This window comes from Astyanax mexicanus, chromosome 3 (assembly GCF_023375975.1).
Source record: "Astyanax mexicanus isolate ESR-SI-001 chromosome 3, AstMex3_surface, whole genome shotgun sequence".
NCBI lineage: Eukaryota > Metazoa > Chordata > Actinopteri > Characiformes > Acestrorhamphidae > Astyanax > Astyanax mexicanus.
Window position 1 is genome coordinate 29,311,643 of NC_064410.1, and position 26,854 is coordinate 29,338,496.

The 26,854-nt window shown below is 36.1% G+C and overlaps 1 protein-coding gene across 2 annotated transcripts; it reads right to left on the reverse strand.

The window, feature by feature from the left end:
• Positions 1–222: 222 nt before the first annotated feature.
• cacng8a (calcium channel, voltage-dependent, gamma subunit 8a) lies at positions 223–26,854 on the reverse strand. 2 transcript variants are annotated; one of them, XM_007258230.3, is made up of 6 exons: positions 26,764–26,854; positions 22,821–23,118; positions 15,706–15,933; positions 4,856–4,939; positions 4,561–4,701; positions 223–2,910 (listed from the first exon to the last, which is right to left on the reverse strand). In XM_007258230.3, the coding sequence occupies exons 2-6, from the start codon at positions 22,849–22,851 to the stop codon at positions 2,093–2,095; spliced, it is 1,302 nt and encodes a 433-aa protein (XP_007258292.1). In that variant the 5' UTR covers positions 22,852–23,118; positions 26,764–26,854; the 3' UTR covers positions 223–2,092. The 2 variants fall into 2 exon arrangements, with proteins under 2 accessions (XP_007258292.1, XP_022538720.1); XM_022682999.2 differs by lacking the exon at positions 26,764–26,854 and adding an exon at positions 23,272–23,351.

Genomic DNA, 26,854 nt, shown 5'->3' on the forward strand with positions numbered 1-26,854 from the left:
TATATCTATATAATTTTTTAAAATCGTATTTTATACATTTTTATTCTTCTGTAACCCCTCTTGAAATAAATGTTACATTTTATAAATCCTTTATGTTTTTTTTTACACCAACAGATATATACACAGAAAAAAAACGAATATTGCTATACGCCCGCAATTCACAATACAGTGCATCCTTAATCACACTAACTTTAATTTAGTTGTGTTTTTACTTTCCTGAAGACGACTTCTGATTTCTAGTTCTGACCAAATGAAAAAAAAATTATAAAGTTATTTATGTAGCATCAGTGTGCTTCCTGCCTCTTCATATCTACTAGTGTAAAATCTTATCAGATTTAGAACTAGGGATGCACTGAATATTTGGCAGCTAAAATGATTAATCCGAAAAGTGTTAAAAAAAAAAAGCACTTTTGGTAATCGACTGAATAAGTGAAAAGACAGAATAATAGATTTTTCTAATATATTTAAAGTTACATTGTGCTTTATTGTTGTTTCTACTGAAGTGTTAAAATGTTAAGTGTTTAGTAAATATTTTTATATCTTAACTGTGTCATTTTCTTTTAATAAAAAAATTGGCAGTGGTGAAAACGTGGCAAAATAAATGAAAAAATGCCAAATCTTTTATTTTGTTTAGTCAAAAACTGCTGCATGTCCCCAGCCATCTCTAGTATCATTATTATTGTAGGGAATTTAGAGTTTAAACTATAAATAGCAGTATAACACCCCAGGTACTCTTTGCTAGCTAGTAAATGTGAGCATATAACAACAGTCAGGTGACAAAACAGTAGCAGTTAATAAGTGATTTAGTTCAGAACTTTTTTAAATAATCTGGACTATTTGTAAGATTATTAAATATAAACTAATTTGAACAGGTGTATACTGAGCTTAACTAGTTCCATCATAATGAAACAGAGGACGACACCAGCAGTTACTTGCAGACTGATAAAAAAAAAATCTATTTAAATTATGAGGAGGACGCACTTGAAATTATTTACATTTCCATTCAATTCAAGTATCGTAGCTTGGCTCTGTTCTCTTACAGAACTAGAGTCTGGTGCAATGTGAATGAGCTTCTGTTTATTGTAATTAAATATTTTGGTCTTAGTGAATGTTAATTTTGGAGTCTAAGGGTGTACTCACACTAGGCAATTAGTGGCAGAATTCCAAAGGACGGCTCAATTGAGTCATGCGATCGCTCCGAACCATACCCAGGCATGGTACACTAAACCGTGCCTTGTCCTGTTTGAAGAGGTGGACCAGAGCATGGTTCACTTCGACTTGTGGACAGTATGCATGCAGTTTAAGCTCTGTCCTGCCCGAACATGGAACAAGAGGATATCAGTGATGCAACGTTCCTGTAAACAAACATGGCGGCCGCAGTCAGGAAAAGCCTTCCCTCTCAGGAGCGCGTGCTATATCACTATGTATGTAACCGTGATGGAAATAACCATGACTTTTTGCACATTTTCCTAAGTAAGTTAAAGTGGTTTATCTCCAGGAGAGTGTGCTTTTCATGGCGGGGGTGTTGAATTCGCACAACACCACTAGGGGAGTTTGGAGGGGGCTGAACCGTGCCTTTTGTGAGTACATCCTTTAATTGATATAAAGTTAATGTTTGTTTAAGTTGAAATCTATGCAATTTTTTGCAACGTTTGAAACTGATACAGTTGAATCGCCACCGTAAAGATATATTTATATATTTTTTACTTTTACACCCCTAATGGAAAAGTTTGTGATGCCACCTCCCTCTGAGCAAGTACACTGACCTTCTTACCTAACACACTGATGCACCTGATCCAGCAAATCAAGGACTTAGCTGGTAAAGGTGTGGCAAGTTAGTGTAGTCCCTTAGTAGGACCTTGCAGAGCGTTAAATACAAGACCAGGGTTGGCGACCATTCCTTTTCTTTCGCTTCTCTTGTTTCGCTCCTTTCTTTCTTTCAGATATTGTTTGCATACACCATTTTCTCGGATCATTCTTTTTCCATCTTTCTCTTCTTTCTTGTTATCCTTTTTCTCTAAAACCCACTAACCCTCCCCATCCCACCCCAACCATCTCCACCTTTACCACCATCACACTCCATCATGCTTCATCACACCGGTGTTGTTCTCCTGTTCAGAGTGTTGGTGTTGGAGCTATCTCCTTTCCCCAGCCTATCCAGCGTTCCCAGCCCTCTATCCCTCTCCATGGTGGCGGTGGAGCCGGCGGACAGGGTGGGCGCCGGGACTCCAGGGCCTGAGGAAGACGGGGCATTGAGGGGGGCGTTGGCTGACGCTGCCAGGTTGGACTTGGACAGCGAGGGCAGGGTCCCTGTCATTAAGGCACCTCCTCCTCCTCCTTCCTTGGTGGGAAAGTAGTTGTGGAGCTGGTAGAGCGTGGCACGGTCCACCGTACCATACATAGGAGGCTTCCCCTCCCTCCCTAGAGTATACATAGAGATGTCCCCAACACCCCCTCCTCCTCCTCCTCCACCCCCGCCTCCAGAATGTGTGTGCGGGTTAGGCAGTGTGGCCACGGAGAATGGAGGTGGTCCAGCAGCCAGAGGTGGGCCGAAGTTCTTGGCGGCGAGACCGGAGGGGGACTGGTCCCGGGATCGTGGCTGCTCGGCGGTTGAGCGGGAGCTAGAGCGGGAGGAGCGGCGGCGGAAGCGGTAGCTCGGCAGTCGCAGCACGGCCGAGGTGGTGCTGCGGAACAGGTCAGTGCGTGAGCGGCAGCGTAGCTCCTTGTTCCGCTCGATGTAGATGTTAACGGCCAGGACTCCCACCACTTCAGCCAGGATGAAGGACAGACCACCGAAGTAGAAGGACCAGCCGTATGAGTAGTGCCATTTCTTATCCTCATCCTTTTTGGGTGAGATGTCGCTGAGCGCCGCTGAGATGTACACAATGACACCAATGATATTACTGAGGCCTAGAGCAGAAAAAGATATATATACATATCAGTCAAAAACATCTAAAAGGGTTGATACAACAGCATTTATTTAAGAATTTTACAATTATTGTTATCAGTTCAAACAATACATTTACATAAAAGATGAATTGTAAATGTGCTTTTTGTCTGGCCAAAACTTATTTTAAGCAAAAGATCTGCTTACATTTCTTAGTAAGATTTCTTTAACAAGCAATCACAAAGTCTCAAATGAGTAAAGTAAAACTTAAATCAAGCAAAAATCCTTTATTTTTTTGGCTTTGAGTTAAAATGACTTAAAATAAGGTGTAAATTCTAAGTGAGACTGATTAATTGATCAATTATTTCCAACAATGTCTAATAAGACAAAACAAATATCATCTGAGAATTTTTTTTTCTGAATCGCAATTGTTTTTGCAATTAAAAATGAGTGAAGCAAGACTTATAGATTTTGTGTCTTAAATTGGGACACAAGTATCAGAATAGTATGACAGTAGACTTTTAGTGCTTATTTTAATTAATATAATATAAAATAAGCAAAACAATCTTACACTTACACAATGCTTAGTAAGACAAATCATCAGAGAAAAAAAAATATGATTTTCCGTGAACTATTGCCGTGATAATTTCTCTTTCTCTTTCTTTTTTTTTTTTAGCAGTGTGGTTTTCTTTACCACAGAACTATTCAGTAGGGTGCTTAAAACTAAATGATTTGCCTATTGGCTAGCCAGGCCATGCTAACACTGCAGTAGCCATGTTGAACAAAGTCGGAAGCAAAGTGGGACAGGGCCTGCAGCTGGTATGCTATGCTGTAGCAATGTTGGACGAGGAACATCACATGTTAATTCAACACATTTAGTAATGAACTGTGTTAATTGAACACTTATATTTTACACTGTCTGTAGAAGCCTTTTATATACATTTCTAATGTACATGATGTTTACTAGTCAGGTACAATCAGGCCTTAAAATAAGCTAAATGCTACAACAGTCATTATATAGGTGTAAATATTCAATTAACCAAACATCTGTCTAGATGTAATACCGTTTTTGTACTTTTAAAGAAAGTTACTATATACTATTAAAATTACTATTTGCTTTTTTACAGTATTGTAGCACCTTTCTTGTAAAAATGTCAGTTATAGAGGTATAACTGTACTCAATAACAATTAAATAACACACAACAGATTGCCTTTGTCTTTATTGACCAAAAAAAAAGCTGTTGAGCAAGACATGACCCCAATTGCTGAAGTGATCCCATATAAGGGACACTTAATGATATGTAGAGGACATCCTGAAGACACGTTGCCACTCATGGCATGTCATCCAGTTGGCATTTTTCACCAGGGTAATGCTCGCCCACACAGCATTAGTGTCCTAGTAATGTCTATGTCTGATTACAACACTTTCTTGGCCTGTGGGCAAATGTGCCACAGAATTGCATATCTCGAAATTTTCACTGGATTTCAACTCTTTTTTTGTGCGTTATTTTTTGTTAAATGAGTGTTGAAATAACTTTAAGTCTGTCACTTATATACCAACATACAACAAATACACAACCATACAGACTCAGAAACAGAAGTCCTAGCTAGACACAAAATTAGACATATTCTCTTTTTGCTTTAAAAAACATCTTCCATGCCTTTCAACCTACCTGCCACCACAAACAGAATGCCTGCTCCCAGGATGATGTGTCTCTTGTTCTTATAGAAGCGGCTGGAGGCCACACACACCCCACCTAACAGCAACAGGATGGCACTAAGGATAGGGAATATACTGGAGGCCCTGACGACACCTTATGAGAGGAAGTGAAAGAGAGGACAGGAAAGAAGAATTGAGACGTGAAACGGATCAGTGAAAACCGATAACCTTGTTTTCATGCTCTCTTACCGCAAGCTGCTAAATTTATAAAAAAACTCGCGGTTAGACTGTGCACACACACAACTCACGCAAGAGGTATTCTGCAGCATCCTGGTCGTAATCAGCATCTTCAGGGAAATGGTTAATTTGGGAGCACACGCCTCGTTTTAACCCTGACACATAGAGAGAAAAAAGAGAGAGAGAGAAAGAGAAAAAAGAGAGAGAGAGAAAGAGAAAGAGAGAGAGAGAGAGAGAAAGGTGGGAAAAACAGAAGGTAAGAGAGACAATGCAGTAGGTACTTTTCCTTTTTAAAAAAGCAGCACTATGTTATGTGAGAAGCTCACAGACTGTTCTAGCGAATTTATTCTAAGCTTTAGAAGCTCACGTTTAGTCAGACCCAGTAAAGCTGGGTATCACCACTGACTGCACAATTAAATTTCCGATCAATTTGATAAAATTTGACTGATTTTTGATTCTTTTATATAGAAATTTCAGAAACAATAACAGGTTTGTTTGGATATTAAAAAAGAATATTTGAATTGTACAAGAAACATTTAAAGTACCATTATTATAAATATGAAAGTATACATGATGAATGGAACACTAAATCTACAGTTATTAAATATGAGTGTTATGAATCTATATCCAATCATTCAAATGTAGAACGATTTAAATAAAAAAATTGTCTGATAGCTAGATATTTCAAACTGATACATGCTGAGATATTTATTGATGCCGGCCTTTCTACTACAGCGAACAAACACTGGCCGTGCTTCCTTAAAATCCATTGATTTAAGTTCATCATTTTTTTATTGTTACTATTTTCAAATGATCTATGCTTCTATTTAGCCTATTAATTAAAAAGAGGGTTTATAGCTCTGACCAGTCTACATAAGGACCAGTTAGCTAAATAAATTAGAAACCAATTTCTCTGGAGAAACCTTTCATTTATTGTTTGAATGCAGATGGTTAAAAGCTAAAATGTAAGACAAATAAATGTTACATGTTTACATTTACATGTAAATGTTTTTTATTTATTATACCAGGGTGTGCAGTCTCTGAAAATTATATATATATATATATATAGATGACATGTGTAACAGCAGATACCAGCATTGGCCCATAATTTTCACATCAGTGCATTCCTAATCACTCTTTTAGTAGGATTACAGTGCTTTTATCAAACCTTTCCGTTTATTTAAAAAAGAAAAAAACTCATCATTGACACCAAAGACCAGATTCATAAAAACCTGATGACTGTCCCACAGCACACCAAATCTGAAGCACAGTTAAAGCAGCGCTATATAAGAACTGGTATTTTTTGCTCATGACTCCCCCCTGCAGGTGAAGAGTATAATTTACTGCAGCGTACACAACCTGCACTATATATAGGCCTTTAGCAGCATATTAGCATTTTTTCATGCTGTGAGAAATACAGAACCATTGCAAATTAAAGAAGCATGTGTCTTTTTCCAGCATTGTATTTTTTAACTTGTAACTTTTGTAACAGCCAAACATACTTTACATAACTTTAAATAATAAGCAAAACAAGTTTAATATTCAAATACATTGTCCAAGTAATTAGACCTTTTCTATTATTCTATTATTAAGCCAGAACTGTTTAAATAGTGTACAGAGCAGCTACAGGTTCAAACGAGGGATGCACAATGATATGGGAATCTGGCTTATCTGGCTGTGCTAGTACACTGGCCCAACACTGGCCATGCTTCCTTAAAATCCATTAATTTATGCCTATTATTTATTTATTGTTACTATTTTCAATAGATCTACTGTTTTATTAAGCCTGTTAATTAAAAAAAAAGATTTAAAGTTGTGTACAGTCAAATTTCTTAGAAAAAAACTTTTATTTCATTGTTTGTTTACAGTTGGTTGAAAGCTAAAATGCAAGACATATAAATGTTACATTTATTTCTGAAGTTATACTGTGGTGTCTAATCTTTCTTGTCTATAATATTGGATACCAGCATCATTCTTTTACTAGCATCCCAATCTCTACCAATATCTACCAATATTGCCAATATTTGAAAAGGAAACTCGCTGCCATCTTTATTGTATGCCAAAAAAGACCAAGCAAAGCTGACTGCGCTACTTTAAGATTAATTGATTTATGAGCTATGTTCATTTATTTTTATTTGTTACAAAGTCATACCAATTGTTTAGTCTTTATATATCAGCATTAGCTTTGGCAGATATGCCAAAAAAAATAAAAGAAAAGAAAACTGACAAAAAAATAAATTAATTAATATTGGACAGCAGCAATATCAGTAATCGGATTGGGTCCCAAAATGGACCAAGAATCAGGGACAGATCTAAAAGTAGAAGCAAAATATCAACATGGTATCAAACAACTATGAAAAGCAAACAGTATCATAAATCATAAAAAGGCTCTCTCCTAAGTCTTTATCCGAGTGTAGTGTAACTGTAGTATTAAAATGTTTAGAACATTTGCTCTATAAGATATATGCTATATAAAGACGTCCAACCTTTATAACAAGCAGTCCTCTGATAAAAAGGTCTTGTTTTTATGATTTCGAATTATAGCCTCTAGCTTCAGGAAGCGAGCAGCTACATGGTGAAATTTCAATTTGATCACGGCTAAAAAAACACTGGCAAAAACTACACAATATATGTGTAAATGGAGACATATATGCTTATAATAAGCAAAAAAAAAATTGTCAATGGGTTACGCTAAATGTAGGGTTTCTTAATGTAAGCTTATAACGTCAAAATTAATAGAATAAGACTTAAATCAAGTGAAAATTGCAGATTTTGTGGCTTACATTTAGACACAAAAGTCAGAACATTTTGACTGTTACTTTTTGTGTTTATTTTGAGTTTAATTTACCTAAAATAAGGTGAGAATTCTAAGTAAGACTGATTTAGATCAATTATTCCTAAAATAAGCAATAAAATCTTACATTTGCATAATGCTCAGCAATATCGGTAATAAATGCCCTGCTGGTTTGGGTCAAAATGTATTAAAATTTGACCAAAAATTTTTGAATTTTAGAAGTAAATATATTAACATAATACCAAATAACTATAAACAAAAGCACACCAAACAGTATCATAAATAACAGAGATACACAGGCAGTTTTAGAAGTATGGCTTTGAGCGTTTTAAATAATGACGTGTTTAAAGTGTGTGTTTTGAGGATTTTGGTTCTCATCCTCTTGCTTCGAGAAGCGAGCAGCTGCACGGTAACAGAAGGATCAGAGCAGGGTGAGTTGTGTTCAGCACATCGAACAGCTCTGTTTCTCTTTCGCTTGATTATGCAGAAAAAAGGCCGATCGCTCCATGACACCTTTGACCTGCGATGACTCATCGTATAATCACAGCCATTGACATCCACTCCTGTTGGTTTCTCATGCAAATGTGGGGAAAGAGAGACACTGTTTGCTGGAAAGCCGCCTCTTGAGACGAGACCAGAGTACAAGCCGGGGTGTGTTTAATGCTGCGAGCTCACCGACGCCTCCATCTCCGAGTCCAGACATTAGATGTGTTACATGAACGTACGAGGTGTACCCGGCCAGTGAAACAACACTGCTGTTTACAGTGATCACCGACAAAAAGGGAAAAACGTTACAGAAGGAAAGCCGTCTTCAGACCTCCTACACTGCTAGGATTTTCTATTCTCTGTGTTTCTCATTCTTCTCAGTACAGTCCCACACTCCCAAACTCAGAATACTGTTTCAACCTGATGATAGTGTTCCTCACTCCTCCACCCACACCATCACTCAATACGTGCTGTGCATTGTGTCCAAGTCTGACATACATACATCTCAGCAATTATTATAGACTGCCTGTGTACACGACCTAAACTGCATGACAGGAGAACAAAACAAAGCATCAATGCAGGTGCTATTCTGTGCTATTTATTCAGACACCGATACCTTTTTATTAATAAACACCTCTGTATGTAATGTTTTATTTGATTTTTATTTAATAATTTACCTTTTAGAATTGTGTTTGATATATAAGTTTATTTTTGTATTTTAACCATCTCTAATTCATTTTTAATCTTAATGTTGTATTTATTACTTTTACTTATTATTTTAGTTTTTTTTATTATTATTATTATTTTAGTTTTTTTTTTAGCAAAAACTAGACAAAATATATGCAAATTCAGACATTAATGCTAATATTAAGCAAAATAATCTGCCAATTGGGTAAGGACATTAAGTAAGATTTCTAAAAATAAGCTCAAAGCCTTAAAATGAATTAAATAATTTGATCTGTGACTTTATGTGCTTATTTTGAGATCAAATTATAAAAAAGTGTAAATGTTTAGTAAGCTGATTATTCTTAAAATAAGCAAAATAACCTTACACTTCCACAGTGCATAGTAAGACAAAAAATCTTACTGCCTTGCATTGAAATTAGATCATTCACTTGCTAACACTAATTTTCTTGTCTTTTTAATGTTGTTAACTTGCTATTTTTCTATGTTGCTTTAGTCTAAAGTTTTAAAATACATATATTATTTTTTATATTCTCTTTAAATTCCTGTCTGTTGTAAATGCTCAGCTACACTGAAAATAAGAGTTACCCCCAATATACTGTACCGCTGAGTAAAAATATAAATTAATTGAATGATCATATTATAATTAAAAATATATATTTTAGGGTTTTCCATATAGAATGAAAAAAATATATAAATTGCTCATTTGCTAAACAGTTAAATACCTCACAATTGTAAACACTTTACTTTTCAATAAAACAGCATGACTGCAGTAAACTGCATTATATAAGGATTTAGGTTTACGTCCTGAATCCAGAAGTGAGCATTTGTGAATATCAAGTACCTCCAAAGCATACGTTGTAACAAACCAGCAAATTTCACCCTGAAATTTTCAGCTTTCTAAACAAGGTACATGTATCTATTTTTACATATATTAGAGATAGTATTATCATGCTTCACATTAGCATGAATGAAATGGTCTTTGACCAGTTGAACAAAAATGTGTGCTGAATATATTTTGTATACTTACTGGTTTAGGCATCAGCATTGTGCAGAAGCAGCTAAACAACCTAAAAAAATGTTTTGTTTTTTTCAAACTAACTAAAATTAAACATACATAAGCTTTACAGGATGACTTACTGCACTCCACACCACCTGCATTTGGAGTGTTGGTTTGGAAATCTGACCTATGCAGAGCAAAGAAAGAAGCATAAAATGGTTATCTTCTAATAATGTGGTTATTAAAATATTCTATAACACAAATAATGCCAGATTGCTTGATTTGTGGTCAGCAATGGCATGCTTTTTCATGCATTTTGTGGTTGTGGTATTTCAATAACTTATGAATCATGCTAGGAGTGGCTGAAGTGGTAGCTTTCAATATTCAAATATATATTTTAATAGAATTTATTTTAATTGTATTTTATCACTTTTTGTACAATCTTATTTTGTGCCAACAAAAATCCATATTTTCAACCCAAAAAATACTGACATGTTTATCAAATGTTTTAAACGGCTAAGCCATACTATTAAAGAGTAACTAAAACCCCTGATTTTAGCTGACTCCACCTTCAGCTCAATTTTGAAAAATGCAAAAAATGGAAGGGGTAGTTTGGAAGGGGCACTGGGTGATTTATGGGTGTAGTTGGAGAGCTGATTGGGCTGAGCAGTGTGCCTTTGATAGCAGTGAGACTCAGATAATTAGACAACACCAGGGGGCGGTATTACTGACTGATTGATTGATTTTCATATTGTGAGTGTTTGTGTACATGAAAGTACACAAAACATCATCACCTATAGCACAGTTGAGGGCGGTGCAGAGGTGAAAATATTTTCAAGGTTAGGAAATGTTTATGTAAATTTTAGGCAGGACTGGTATGTTTCACAACTGCAAAGAAACACATTTCAGCTATTAATGCAAAAAAGATGATTTAGGGTTTAGTGCCTCTTTAGGACCACTAAATGAAGATATTAAGATTAGGGCTGGGGCGACGCATCGACATAATCGACGTCATCGATTACAAAAATACATCGATTTGCATAACGTGCGTCGGCGCGTCGTAAACATGGCGGCGCCTGTGGAGAGCATTAGAGGTTAGATCGGGCCCAAAAATTCCAACTGGCTGTTTTCGGGCTGTTTTAATGAGCGAAATATGATCAGAATTATGTTAATTAACACGGTAACATAGAAGCATAGAACTATTATTTAATTAAAATGATTTTTAAGAACAGCTAAACACAGTTCTGCAAGTCAAACGCGGAGGAGTTCACGTGCGAGAGAGAGAGAGAGAGAGAGAGAGAGAGAGATTTGCTTGTTCTACTCACAGGTGAAGGTTCTCTTTGATCTCCTCGTGCTCATATTCTAGTCCCATTCATAATTCTGCAGCTCCCTCAGTGTTTTCTGCCGTATTTTGCGGCTAGCGCGAGCGCTTACAACTGACACCGCGGACCGCGAGGTGCCGCCGCGTTCGTGCCGAATCCGACTCTCTGCTGAATCTGACTCCCGCTTCGCGGACAGAATCGGCACAACACCCCCGCTGTAGAACTGCGGTAGTGAAAACAGCGCTTATAAATAAATTAGTTTAGTTTCACTTTCAGTTTTCGTTATTTTTTTTTTAATAAAAATATAATTAAAAAACAGACGCCTACATCTCGGACTATTTTCTGGAGCCCGGGTCGGATTTACGGGCGGGCCTCGGGTCATGTCGGGTTCGGGCAGAGAATCTAAGCTCTAGAGAGCTTGGACTCCGGAGAGCAATCTCCAGCTACAAAAAAACGCCAGCGGGCATCTAAAGTTTGGGAGCATTTCACGCAAAAGGGCAACAATGTGGTCCTCTGCCATACGTGCAAAAGGAGCACTTGAAGCGCAAACATCCAGGAGCACTATGTCAACAGGGTCACACAGTAAGTTACCGTTTACATCAGGGTCTCCGCGGGTGTCCTTAAAAAGACTTAAGGCTGTCTACCAAAGGTTTTAAACCTGCCACAGGCAGAAATTATACATTTTTGGTTTATATTTGTGCATGGCATTTCGCAGTTTCCAGAAACAGTAGCATTATTCATAAGTTCAGGTGTTTAGCTAAGCTAGCTGCCTTAAGTTATTTTAGCTAGCGCCGTCGGCGCTGCGGTGTTACACCGTTTTCTGTCACCGTCGGAATTTTGTGACCAGTGCTCACGGTTATGAGCGTTCATTGGCAAAACGGAAGCTTTCTATACCTACACCTTACCCTCAGCCCTAAACTGAACCGTTTTGGCCAGTCGGGGTAAACATTAGAAACGAACACGTTTCGAATCGGCCAGTGCACCGGTCTGCTGAGAACTACTTGCCAGTGGTCACAAAATCTAGCGGTCACAGAAAACAGTGCAACACACGGTTGTGGTGTATGGGAGCTTATCCATTTTTAGCGTTATAGATCTAAACAACGTGCTGTACATGTAACTGTTAAGTGATTATAAGTGTGGGGTTTGGTTTAGTAGGCTTGTGTTGTTGTTGTTGTTGTTATTATATATAAATATAGTAATTTATCGTTTGCTTTAAAACGTAAAATAATTATTTAAATATGTTTCTCAATGAATAGATTAGTCGACTAATCGAAAAAAATAATCGTTAGATTAATCGTTTAAAAAATAATCGTTAGGGACAGCCCTAATTAAGATTGATTATCAGGTAACAATGCCACAATCTGGGATAGAGAATAGGCTATATTTTAGACAGTAGCTAAATTGTCAGTTCTAGTGCCAACAAGGTGGAAGTTGGTAAAAACAAAGGCCAAACTAACAATAGACTGATAAACTACCAATGGGTAACTACCAATAGTGGTTCAAAGGGGATTTATCAAACAACTGGCAACATGGTGTGAGGTGCTGAAGGCTATTCCACCTAAGCATAACAAAAAAAAGGCTTTAAAGACTATTTTATTAACTTCACAGTACATCACACCATGCTGCATACAGCTGCACTCCAGTCTAACCCTGCGTTCACTCAGGCAGATGACAAGTCACTCACTTCACCCCACGTTTGTGTGGGTGTGTATCAAAATGCAGGCTAATCTTTTAAGCTATGTATCAAGCGACCAACCTATCAGAGACACCAACAATATCTGCTACGTTCCTCCAGACTATATTTTTCTCCAAATTGTCCCTGTTTATGTACATACTGTATTTTTCACACTATAAGGCGCACTTAAAATCCTTTAATTTTCCCCATTCATCATCATGAATGATATGTAGGAATTTTATCAGTCAGCTTGTAAGGAGCAGTAAAGCCACTCCACTGAAGTACAGCGTTATACAGAAGTTTCAGTTTATTTCTCCAGCAGTATTTGCATTAGCCGCTAACCGCGCTAAGCTCTTTCGCCATTCAGAGGTGAGTATTGTCAGCCTGTAGCCTGCTGCTAACACTGGCTAGCACTGCTAATGCAGAATTAGCCTTAGCCGCTAACTGTGCACTAGCACTAGCTCTTTCACCATTCAGAGGTGAGTATATTGGACTGTAGTCTGCGTGTTTACTGTGTTAAAACATGCTACATGGGACGAATCCTTAGCTTATATCACCCTGGCTCATTAATATCTATGCTAACTGTAAATAAACTGAAGCGCTTTACTCACCTGAATAAACAGTGTAAAAATACAGTTATATAAAACAAAAATACAATAAATAGTGATTATGAGCCTCTCCTCCATTTTCAGAAACACATGTTGAGAATAGGAACAAAATGTTGGTAGAAAGCAAAATGTTTATGACTTGTCAAAAGAAGTGATCAGGCCAGGCTGTTCAAAATGCTGGTTCACTGCATCATAATTCATTTGCATGCATGTGAGAAACCCTTAAATCCTCTTGTCACTTTCCGCTTGTGGCTAATGCTGCATTCACATGGTGTGATTTTATCAGAAAAACGAGATAAACGTGATAAACGCTTTCCAACATGGTAGAGCATGTAAACAACAGTAAATAATCAAATAATAATGTAAAAGTAATGTAATATTTTAACAACTACAATCAATATATTAATATAATATTTGTTGCTTTTGTCTAATGTTTTCGATATAGAAAATATTTATTAAATATTAGATAATTCTATAATTATTATATTATTAATCCTTGAAAAAGAAGATCACCCTTAATTTCCTGATAAATATAAATCATAAATATGCAAAGGTGGACTGATTGATTGACAATAATAATATGAAATAAAATATGTGTTAGAGCTGCCAATTTGGCACAAAATTGTTTATATTTTTTCCCTTTGCTTGTTTGTTAAATATATAAATATATCCAACAAAAATCTTTATTAACAAAATTACATGACTGCAATACATGGCACTTTCTAAGAAGAAAATCCTTAGAAAATCCAGTTCTATATCCACGAATGTTGAACAAAATCGTGCACTAAATATAGTTTTTCTTACTGGTGTAGGATGTAGGGAGCAGCATTGGGCAGCTTACCAAACTGCTTTTTTCACATGAACACAAGTCTGAGAAACATACCATCCAACATGCACTTGAATGCAGCATATATTATTGCTAAAAATCACTACAGCAAATGACTGGTCACTCATCTCTGTGTTGCTTGAGGTAAGTGCCTATGCTAACACCCATCCACTGTCTAAGGGCCTATATTTGGTACACGGGCATCTGGACTAGACCTTGAAGCAATTATAGAAGGTCACCTGGTGGTGGGATGATTCATGTCTTCTTTTACATTCATTTAAATAAAATAATAATTATAAGAAACTGAATAAAACAGGGTAGATACTTATGATTTTACTTTATGATTTTTTTTATTATAAAGTATGGTTGTGTAGTGTTTTGTAACCTATCAATATCAACAAAACGTGCCAATATAAAAAAATGCATAACTTACATTACTGATATAGCAAGCTAATAACCATCACTTAAACTACTTTTTGTACATTTAGCACATTTTTTGGTGGGATGTGTGTTTTGCCATGTCCACAGTGCCACCTGATTAAATTGAATGATTAACAAAATTCATTTTTTTAAAGGTTTCTAAAAGGTTTAATGTTTTTTTATATAATTTAGACATTTTATTTGTTCATTTAGCTAATTTCATATATTTTTTAAAAAATGAATTTCACTCTTTTCAGAGTATTGCTTGTTCTGTCATCTTGGGATAAATATTCCTTTAAAAAGGTAAACTTTGACACCAGTGACATCACAGCCTTCACACTCTCTGCTGCATGTTCAACAATTCATGAAATAATTTCACCTAATATTTCTCATATTGTCTCCATACTTGGCTGAGATAAGGCTTAAATGATTAAAATTAAATTATTTTACCACTAGGTAATTAAAATGATTTTTAAAATCAAAATGTATCTTTGAAACAACACAAGATTAGCTTACCATGAAAGGCAAGACAGAAAATATAAAGTGATTAAACTGGCAAAATATCACTTCTGTGTAATCTAACGTCTTATAAATATGAAAATAATGACAATTATTTTTAATATATATATGTTTTAGGGCCAAAAGGGACATTATTTGATATTAAAAAAAAAACACAAAAGAAAAATCAAATATTCCTTTCAAAGTAATGTAAAGAAAATGTTCTGAACAGCCACATGCCCCTTGAAAACCAACTAGAAAGAATCTACAGCAATCAATGCTTTTTCATACAGTGTGCTGCAATCAAGACCATCTTTCTTCAGTGGCTGTATTAATGCAAGTGCATAAGCTTTACTGCTACCCATGCATTAACCTGCATTTGGACTTGTACAAAATGCAGAGAGGAGGAACTGGAAAGACAGGCGCTTCCTCGTTTTGCTATGGTATGGTTGGCTATGGTTCTCCCACAGCCACAGGCAGGAATATGCACAAACGCATGCGTATCCTCTGGCCTCCCACACTTTCTCACAAACCTCCTATACACTCACACACACACACACACACACACACACACACACACTTATATATACATGCAACCGCACACATACCTTCCAGGCAGCAGATCCTCCAGAGGCCAGAGTGTGTGAGGGCTCCGGGGTCTTTCTTGTCCTTGTTGTGGGGGTCGTCCTGAGTTGAGTTGGCAGTGCTGTTGCAGATGAATGCCCGTGCGTATAGCCAGTAGTCTGTGCCAATGGCCACCGTCATCAGTGCGAATGCTGCAAAGGCCCCGACCATGGTGAGGAGCACCTGGATCCCCCGCTCACACCACACCATCGCTGCAGGTGGTAAAAAAAAAAGAGAATTTATAGACTATCCACGTTACAGTGTACAGAAACATAGTTGGAATGTACCATCTGAGCAGCACTAAACAGTACCAAACGTGTGTTAGTCACTGACATCAGATCAATTACAAGAAGTTGAGAAGAGCCATCATGAACCACATAGCAACAGAAAAATAAAGCATGCATGCACATCACACACCAGAAAATGGCTGTGCTCATTTACTTCTCTATCTAATTACCCCTTATTTATAAACAAAAATGAAAGGATCCACTGGGGAACCTGTTACACTTATTCTGCTGCATGACATCCATGCACACAACAGGAAGTTGAATCCTGTTAGAAATGTAAAGTTCAGCACAGCACTTGGAAAGTCAACTTGTCGAGCTGACAAAATTCTACAAATTATCCAGTGCCAATCAGTGTTAGAATCTGCCCAAAGGATACATATTTTCTATCAATCTGCCCAAAGAGGATGTATGTTTTCTATCAATCTGCCCAAAGAGGAAACGTTTTCTATCAATTTGCCCAAAGAGGATGTATGTTTTTTATGAATCTTCCCAAAGAAAATGTATGTTTTCTATGAATCTTCACAAAGAGGATGTATGTTTTCTATGAATCTGCCCAAAGAGAATGCATGTTTTCTAAGAATGTTCCCAAAGAGGAATCTGCCCAAAGAGCATGCATGTTTTCAATGAATCAGCCCAAAAAAGGAAGTATTCTTTCTAGGAATCTACCCAAAAAGGATGCATGTTTTCTAGGAATCTGCCCAAAGAGGATGTATGTTTTCTATGAATCTGCCCAAAGAGGATGCATGTTTTCTGGGACACATACTGTGTACATTCTCAGTCCTTTTGTGATCAACAGTATAATTGTGGTAATTACAAAAAAATATATTTATTGATTTTCAGATTTAACTGTGCATCACATTGTATCTATAGCATGTAGCTCTATAGAGAACACAATTGTGCCCACTGTAATGTACAGTTTCTGTTTATTTGCTTAATGTAATATATTGAATACATTAAAATGTGGAATGTATGAAATTAAATATATAATAAAAAATGCACGGTAGTTTATTTGGTTAATCCATTTGTTATTTTAATTTGTTAAAATTAGAAGCATATCCAAAATTGTGCTCTAAATGATAATGCTTTTTTTATTTGTTTCTTGTTCACTTATTTTCAATTAGAATACCAACAGAAAATGACTTGATCTGACATGACAGCAGTGTCCAAACATTTGCAGAGAACTGGACAGGGGTTTGATTTTCCCAATGAAACGGAAGAGCTGTTGTTGTGGTTAGTGGCGTGCCACTTGTGCCTCAGATGGCAGCACTTCCCAAACACACAAGGAGAAAAGTACAACGAACGACAGCCGAGATTAGAAAAGAGGAGGTTAGTGAAAATGCAGGGTGAGCAGAAAGGAAGAGGAAGTGACAGGAGAGGAAAGATGAGAATATGAATGAAAGCAGTATACTCTGCTTGGTGTATGTGGGATCTGAAGGTGGAAAAACAGAAAGAGATTAGGTGTGTACATACGGGCACAGGAAGTATGAATATTAGATTTTGAGGTTTCGGGTTCATTGATCATGTGTTGTGATCCAGTTATTAGGGATGTCACTGATGAGGCACAGCGAAAGCTCCCTTAAAGCGATTTCACTTCCTCTGAGAAATTCCTGGAAAGCAGGCTGAAGATTTTTTGGCTTTGAATTAATGCTTAATTCCTTAACAGCTGGAAGGCATTTCCACGAGTCTGAGTTGACTGAAGGTATTACAGCTACATGAGAAGTAATTAAGTCAGGATCTGAGCACTCGCAGAGTTACTAGATGTGGTTTACAAAGGAGGCATCAGGAGTCATTCATTTATAACCTGGAAAATATGTCTGTGTTACAGTAACATTTTGGATTATGATAGGATGTTGTGATGCCGTATATTCAGTATATATCAGTGTATATTCTATTCAGTAATAGAATAAATATATTTTATAGGAACAGGATTCTTTAGATCTGTTTAAGGGGATTTATTCCTTGGTGAATAATCAAGAATCTGATGATTAAGATGCCGTAAAATTTTGCCCCAGAAACAATAAACAATATTAGTGTTAAGACTGTTTAAGACTATTTTTATATCATTACTGATATTATGATAAAAAGCATAATAATAGAAATATAAAATGTTAAAATATTCTATATAAATAAAACATAACAAAAACTGTTTTTTTTAAACAAAGGTGACATGCTGAAAAAAAACATAATAAGCAATATTAAGATCAGCAAAATTGTTGAGGTAATGCTTATATATTGTACAATAACTTGATGATGTAATAACTGTGATGGGCCTAAATATAAAATGAAAATCCAATATTTTTATTCACTCTAGATATCTGCCAAGGCAATTGTGCATTTCTGTGGATGGAATGATGGAGTCGTTTTAAAAGTAAATGCTATCACCAGATTTAAACCCAAATGAGAACATGGTGAGGTAAGATGTGTGGACAGCAGTAAAGAATGTGTGGGAAGAAATTCATTTAGACCATTTTCAGAAAACAGATCTGTCCCAGATAATGTAAATACTTAATAATTTGTTGGTTGAGGTGTTAATATTATGACATAGCATGTTAAGGCACAGAAAAAGAAATTTCACCACAAAGGCCTTTATATAAAATGAAAAATGTTTAAAAATAAATAAATAATAGATAGCTTGCATCTAAAAAATATTTGTCAGGCAATCACATCACCTAATCTCTTTTCTAAAAATCACTGAAGTTTTACGATATGCCTAGAGATACAGAAAAATCATCTAATTTGTAATTTTTCTTTTTTAATTTGTCACATGTAAGGCCCTGTCTAAGACATTATGCTAACCTATGGATGGGAAATACGGTCAAACATATTATCATGGTTTTTAAACCCATTTCATAAGATAACAATCTTTTCCCTACAGAAAAAATGCATTATTATTGGCAATTATTGTTAAAATGTCTTATTCAAATTCTATCCCATATTTATTAGAGTTAGATACATTTATTACGAACCTGATCCAATTCATCTAATTAAACAGGAATACTTTTATTATTATGAAATGTCTTGTTGGTTTGTGTAAGTTAGTCACTGATGATATCCACAAAATAGATAGACGTTATAAGTTTTATAAGCTTTTATAAGGCCTGCCTTATTAGAACTAGGAATGCATTAACATTATTATTTTTTTGTCTTGTAAATTAAAAATCTTTATTTTAACATATCAACAATTGAGATTTGATAGCACTATCAAAAACTTTTCTATTCAGTACAAATTGCATGATGTTTTTACTTATTTTACCACATTCAGCTGAATAATATCGGTTGCTAAATTCAGTGCACCAGAGAGTAGAGATATCGTTACAAGAACCGTTAAGCACTTGTTTAAAAGGGCCAGTGTACTGCTTAAAAATAGCAAAGCTGTGAAAATTCACTCCCATGCCTTCCAAGCACTGTTAACCAGAAGATTATGAAACTGCCAGATTTAAAGCTACAATTGAAAATCCAAGTAAATATACAGTTGTGTGAAACTGAATATATATCTAAACAGTGTTAACAAACAGAGAATATTTTAAAGGCATTTAGACTAAATAGTACCTGTTTAACAAGTTATTGCACAGAAGCCGTGGTTAGTGGCATGTCACTTTCCCTCAGACGGCAGCACTTCAAAAGTCATTTATTATTCTCTATTAAAAAATAGCAGCAAAGCAGAGGCTACATTCTCACAATTACCATATGGACCATTAGCCATCACTCTAAATCTAGTTTACACACATTTGACACTCACCCGCACCCAAGTGTTGATATCCTTCAAAGAAAACAATCAGACAGGCCAATATATCTCCGTCTAACAGAAGCAACTAAGCAAATTTGCATTGGATTTGTCATCTTTCCAATGTGTAACCTGTTTATCACCGGAATGACAACTCATCTCAAATAACTGCAGTGCTTCTCTTTCTTCAGTCTAAAACTGCCCTGCTAAAGGTGCTTGTCATGACATCGAAAAGGACGAATGTCACAAACAACACTAATTAATCACCAAAAGAGAAAAGAATATGTTTTAATTCATGTCCTTCAAGCCAATGGTTTACAGAAACCCATTAGAACAGTCTAAACAGCTTTAAATTATAATATATGAGTACTTAGAATCCTGTGCAAGAAAGCAATTCAACACTGCTGTAGAGAAAACTGAAATATATGCAGAATTAAATAGTAAACTGGTTATTCTAATATAAGCATTACTAAATGATTCTAAAGGGCCCATAGTACATACACAACACATTTCCAACATTCCATAGAGTCCATGTATAGAAACTGCAAAAGGAGTCTGTTTTAATTTTTTAATTGTCTTTGTGATATTACAAACTAGGGGTGCACCAAATTTTTGGCAACTACAATTATTTGGCCAAAAATGACAAAAACATTTTAAACCGAACAACATTTTGACGATGAAATGAGAGCTGAATTAAAGACAACCTGCAAAGAAAACATGTTTGGTCCTTTAAAATGATGTAAATATTAAACACCAAATAAAAGTATTATATCTGTTTATACATATTTAACTTGTGTTATTAAACTGATTATCTAGGCCTAAGATTCTCAGTATTGATAAACACTACTTATGTTCAGTTAATTAACAAGTTTAGTAGTGAATATGTATGCTGTTTATCACCAGAATGACAACTCATCTTAAATAACGGCAATGCTTCTCTGTCTTCAGCCTGAAAGCTGCCTGTGCTGACATCGGAAAGGATGACTGTCACAAATAACACTGATTAATCACCAAAATATGTTTTAAATCATGTCTCTCAAGCCATTGGTTCACAGAAACCCATTAGAACAGTCTAAACAGCTTTAAATGATAATGAATGGTGTGTACTTAGAAGCATGTATATAACAGCAATACAATACTGTTATAACTGTTATAGAAAAAAGATGACAAGTGTAGAATGCAGAATTAAATAATAATCAATTTAGCAGTAAACTGGTCATTTTGATGTAAGCATTACTGTATGTTACAGGTCTCGTAATACATACACAACACATTTCCAACATTCTATAGAGTCCATGTATTAAAACTGCAAAAGGAGTCATTATGATGTTACAAACTATGGGTGCATCAAATACTTGGCAACTGAAATAATTTGGCCAAAAATTACCAAAAAAAGTGAATGAGTAAAAAGACAGAATACCTTGAACAGGACAATGACGTTTTTGATGAATCCCTAAAATCGCAAACAGCTGAGGTAAAAAATAGGTTAAAATGTTTTCAATAAAAATACATTAAGGCTGTTTAGCATGCGGTTTAGCATACAGCTTTCAGCCATTTCAGTCATTTTAGTAAATTCCTATTACAAACACCAATATATTTAGATTAGGTTAACATGTTGATGTTATAAGGAGTGTTTCATCTCCTCAGAAGTGTGTTTATTGAAGCACACTATTTGGTAGCCAGTTAGAACAGAATATAACAAAAACACTTATTTATTCTAGGAGATAAGAAATAAAAAAAAATGCAACAAAATGCAATGTGACAGTTTTTGGCACACAAATTCTGCTCTGTAGGATATAAGATTATGAGCCACACAAACAACATGAAAACAAACAAACAAACAATAATTTGCTAATTCTCTTTAAAATTATGATATGATATATTAAACACCAAATAAAAGTATTGATTTCTATATTTCACTAGTGCTGTTAAACTGAGAAACAAAAATGAAGTTGGATAAACTAGGCCCAAGATTCTCAGTATTCATAAACACTCCTAAGTTAAAGTTCAGTTGCATTGTTACTGACTGTAGAAGGTGGAACCCAAAGAATTTATGTATAGAAACTGGAAAAAAACATTATTTTAAGTGAACTTTCTTTGTGATGTCACAAACATCAACATATTTGCATAGGTCAACCTATTTGGCTCACAGTGGTTTTGCCCATCTTATTCATGTTGATGTTATAAGCAGTGCTTCATTCTGGTGTGCTTTTTGAGGCACAGTACAGAGCGTCCAATCAGAATAGAGGTCATTTAGTTTATTGGTCTAAAGATCACAGTACAAAACAAAAAAGTTCCTAATTTATTCTAGGGCCTATTTTTTTAGGGCCACACAAAAAAAGAAGGATTTTTGGCTTTCTCATCAAAATGCAGGAACCATTAAATATTAAATATAAGCACTGATCTCTATTTAAACCAGAAATTAAGCTATTGTATGTCCTCCTAATATTTTTCCTCCTCTTAAAAATTGTGTAAATAATATTTAAGCAACAAATGAGCTGAAAAAGTGCTGATATCTATATTTGACTAGTGTTATTAAACTAAGATGAACTAGGCCTAAGGTTCTCAGTATTCAGAAAGACTACTAATGTAAAGCTTAGCTTTACCTAAGGTTGCTTTGTTACTGACTGTCAGCACAACACAATGAATTAATTTGCATTTCAGATGTTGGCTCTGATTGGTGGCTGATTAAAAACGGGCTTGGTGAAATGAAGGTGTAGGAACAAACTCGCTTTACCTGCTTGGATTTACTGCCTTGACTGATTAAAGACTGAATAATGACTGAGTGACTGAATATATGCATTTACACACCTTAATGTGTGAATATATAAAGAGACAGCATTTCATTTAGAGACAGAAGACAACAGACAGACGTGCAGAACATCCAGATGTTTGCAGTGAGGAACATTTGTTGATAGAACCTCATAAACCATCTCATAAACCACTTCTGATCACTTCATTAACCCGAGTACAGAATCTGCCAGGAGCTCAGTGTTCAACATTTGAAGCTGAGAGGCATCAGCCATACATTAGACATACGTGTCAGTGTGTGTGTATGGGTGAGTGCATGTGTGTGTGTGTGTGTTACCTGGAGGAATGTGTCTGCCTTTTCCATCCATCCTTGCAGCTCCCTGGTCCTCGTCACAGAAGAACGTACCGACCAATCCGTCCAAGCAGCATCCATCGACTGTTCTCCCTCTCTCTCGCTCTCTCTCTCCCGCTTTCTCTCACATACACACTCGCTTGCTTGCTCGCTCGCTCACTTGCTCGCTCTCCCTCCCTCTCTCTCTCTCTCTCCCCCGTTTTCTTGCCCGTGGGTGGGTGTAGATTTTCTAGGTTTTGCTGTTTTCTCCTCTCAGAAGGCTTTAATGACAGTACTGTTTCTCCTGGAGAAAGTCAAACACATCAAAAAGAAAGAGAGAACATAAGAAAATGTGTAAATATAATGTAAAAAATAGATGGAACACAATTTACATTAAGAATCTATGGAATAATGAAATGATAAAACAGTAAAGCTCACATATTGTCTAACAACCTACAGAAAACAATGGATCCACTATATGTCCCCACAGATCCACAAAATGAGAAAGAAAAAGGGATATATATAAAAAGAGGAGAAAAAAGAGAGAGAGAGAGATACAGAGAGAGAGAGATACACAGAGAGTGAGCGAGAGAGAGAGTGTGCGCCATACTGTCACCATGGCAACAGTGCATTCTAAAGTGGAGAACAGAACAGGATGGTGTGTGTGAATGTGAGTGAGGGGTGGGGGAGTTGATATTGGTGACTGAAGGTGGAGGGGGGGGGGGGTGGATTCTGCTAAACACAATTACTAATTCTAAACGCCTTGACTGTCACTATTTAAATTTACGTCATCTACAGAGGTGCTGGTTCAGCTTTCATGTATGATGATGGTCATCCAAAGCACACATATGCATTTGCCCACTATGATAAGCCTCACGCCACATAGCGAAATGAGCTTCACCTTTAGCATCTTCACCATTACTAGAGATGGCACAATAGCACTTTTCCTTTCACGATACAATAATATTAAACCTAGGGCTGGATGATATTGAAATATCTGACAATGCAACATACACTCATCATCAAAATAAAACAGTTGCACCCAGAAGGAAGTGGCTGATTGCAAAGCTATTCAGAAGTTGTAGAGGTTCCTAATGGTGTCCAAATGCATCTACACAAGGATTTGTTCATTGTCACTCCCAAGATAAAAGCATTATGACAGTTGGTCATCTTTAGTGAGGAGCTCCTCTACTGTCCAACGAATCAGTGTGTGGAAGCACTGTGATCAACACCAAGATAAATACAGTTTGTTGTCACACGTCACGTGTCCAGAAGTCCTTTTTCGTCCAGAAGGTTATTTTGTGTTGCGTCAGGTCACCTTCAGTCTTCATTATGGGGTCTAAGAGCCTATACATTACATTACGTTAATGAGGTCCTGCAACCAGTGGCCCTATCTTTTTTGAACACACACTCAGGTGTACTATTCCAACAGGACAATGCTTGTCCACAGACTGCTGCCACAGGCTCTCAAGAGTTTGCCTTGAAGACACTGATACTATACCATGACAAGCAGCCTCTCCACAAGGCTTATCCCTGATTGAAAATGTGTGGGATGCAATTTGACGCACTACTAACACTTTACTTACACTTTACCATTAAGGCTAAATGTACATTTTTATTAATTTATTGTTCCTGGTAACCTTTACCTTTCTTCTGAATAGCATTGTATTCCGTCTGGGGGCAACTATTTCTGGGGGCAACAATTTTTTTTAATGATCAGTGTATATATTTTAAACATTATTTATTGCAATATTTAAAAAAATACACGAATCAGATGAAATACATCAGATTGTCTTGGAAAATGAGAACTGTCAGAATTTTCCCACAGCAAAAAAAAAAAAAGATTATATTATGTGCACACATTATGACGATAAAGCGAAAAAAAGTTATTCTGTAACTGAAACCAAGGAAATTAGTAGATTTAATACTGCATTTATAATGATTTAATACAATATTTTGGGTATTTAACATATAGAGGTACTTCCCTGCTTTTAAAGTCTTCAGACATCTGATTCCTACATTAAGCAATTTATAAGTATGTTTCTCTGCGACAGTAATTTGCAGAAAAACATTGTAAATGACTTTGCAATTCTCAGTTTTTACCTAAAACAAGCATTTGAATGTTTGCTTGTCTTTCATCAGGATAAAAGTTCTCCCAGTTTTTTTTTTTTACATTTTTAAATATGACTCTGCAAAGAAACATTAGATTGTGTAGGCTCCCATGATTAGGATCAGCATCATAATAAGAAAATAGAGAAGGTTCTCTTGCATTTGGGCTTTTTTTTCCATTCAGGAACCAATTGCAGGGTTACATCTCTATCCTAAATCTAACACTGCCTAATCAACTGATCAATCATTCCTGATGACAATCATTAAATGGACCAGGTGGGAATGATTAGTGGTTGGAGCTGTTGGAAGGTTGTCTGTTGGAAGGTAGCTCTCCAGGAGCAGGGCTGTACCAGCTGTGCACAAGTTCTGGTGTTACTGGCCAGAGAACCATTCCTAGCATTAGTTTGGTGTATGGTGGAATAACCACTAATAATCCACTGATCTATTTAATAGTCCACTACTTCACTAGTCCCCTTCTTACTCCACTAGTCCACTCGGTAGTCCACTTCTCAATAGTCCACTACTCCACTATTCCACTACGTAAACCACTTATACATACATTTATTGTACATAAAGACCACTTCAGTTTCTAAATCAGTTTGTCTGATTTTGCTATTTAAAAGTATATGTTTGAGTAAAATGGACATTGTTGTTTTATTCTATATACTATGGACAACATTTCTCACAAATTGCAAATAAAAATATTGTCATTTAGAGAATTTATTTGAAGAAGATGAGAAATAGCTGAAATAACAAAAAAGGCCTTAAATAATGCAAAAAATAATGGCTTGTGATCATCCATCTTCATCTTGATTATATTCCAGAGATTTTCAATTTGGCAAAATCAAATATACTTTCTTACTTTTAATTCTAAGTAGTCACTTATTTTTTCCAAAGCTGTTTATATATAACATTGTATGTAACATGGTCTTTATTGTTTTTTATAATGAAAACAAACAAGAATAACCAACAAGACCATGATTGACCAGAAACACCAGCATGGCCAGCACTGTCAATCACAACCAAAATCAGTTTAAACATACATTATGCTGGTCAAGCATAGAGTATGTTTTAACCTGGATGACCAGGTTTTCAATTAACTTACCTTGACCACCAAAGAGCACCATAGACCATCCAAAACCAGCTGTATGCCAAACTGAGTCAAACTGCTCCTCACATTTACAGTTACAACCAGTGATTGGGGTACTTATTGGAGGCAGTATGTGCAGGGCTGATAATGCAGGACATTTCACATGATGATAATCCAGGGCTTGTTAAGCAATATTAGATGTATAAAGGCGCAGAATGAATACAAAACTCACCATATATTCAGCATATATTAAGACTCACCATATATTCACCAAGAGCGTCTCACAGCGTAATTACTGTCACAGTACTGCTGAGGTTTCACATGAGAGTTTAAAGACCATTTAAAGCTTGTGACAGAACTTCATGAGACTCATACTACCTAATGAAAGCTAAAATGACTGATATAACTGGCTAACTCCCGCTTATATTTTCATATTTGCACCAAAAGCAAAGAGACAGACTGCATTATTAGACCGCGAATTCCGTCGCGTTTGGTTAAACTCTCTTATGGACCCCTATGTAATACAACGAGCAGCTAATTCGTTTTTTAAGGGGATGTAGGGATGTATTTTCAGTAGAACTACAGAGCATTAGGATTTTTCTGTAAACACGTCGCGCGGTAAATTCACACTAGTTATGTAGAGCGCGTGTGAAAATACTGCCAGCATTTCGTCCTCAGACATGAAATAGCGTTTAATTTAGTGACCGTTTCCCGACAACAAAACAAACAAACAGAGGCCTTTTTTCTTACCTCTTAAATTATCGACCCACTTCAGCTGCGCTTCTGTCAGACTTTGCGCTGGGAAGCATCTGAAGAGAGGACGCGTACCGAGGGGGCGTGG

Bases quoted from the DNA above. Each gene is read 5' to 3' on its own strand.
- cacng8a (XM_007258230.3), bottom strand. From the start codon at position 22,851: ATGGATGGAAAAGGCAGACACATTCCTCCAG. The intron at 4,940-15,705 runs GTATGTGTGCGG...TCTATGTGTCAG, and splicing joins GAGGATCTGCTGCCTGGAAG to GGTTAAAACGAGGCGTGTGC. The intron at 4,702-4,855 runs GTGAGTTGTGTG...TCCTCTCATAAG, and splicing joins TGCTGCAGAATACCTCTTGC to GTGTCGTCAGGGCCTCCAGT.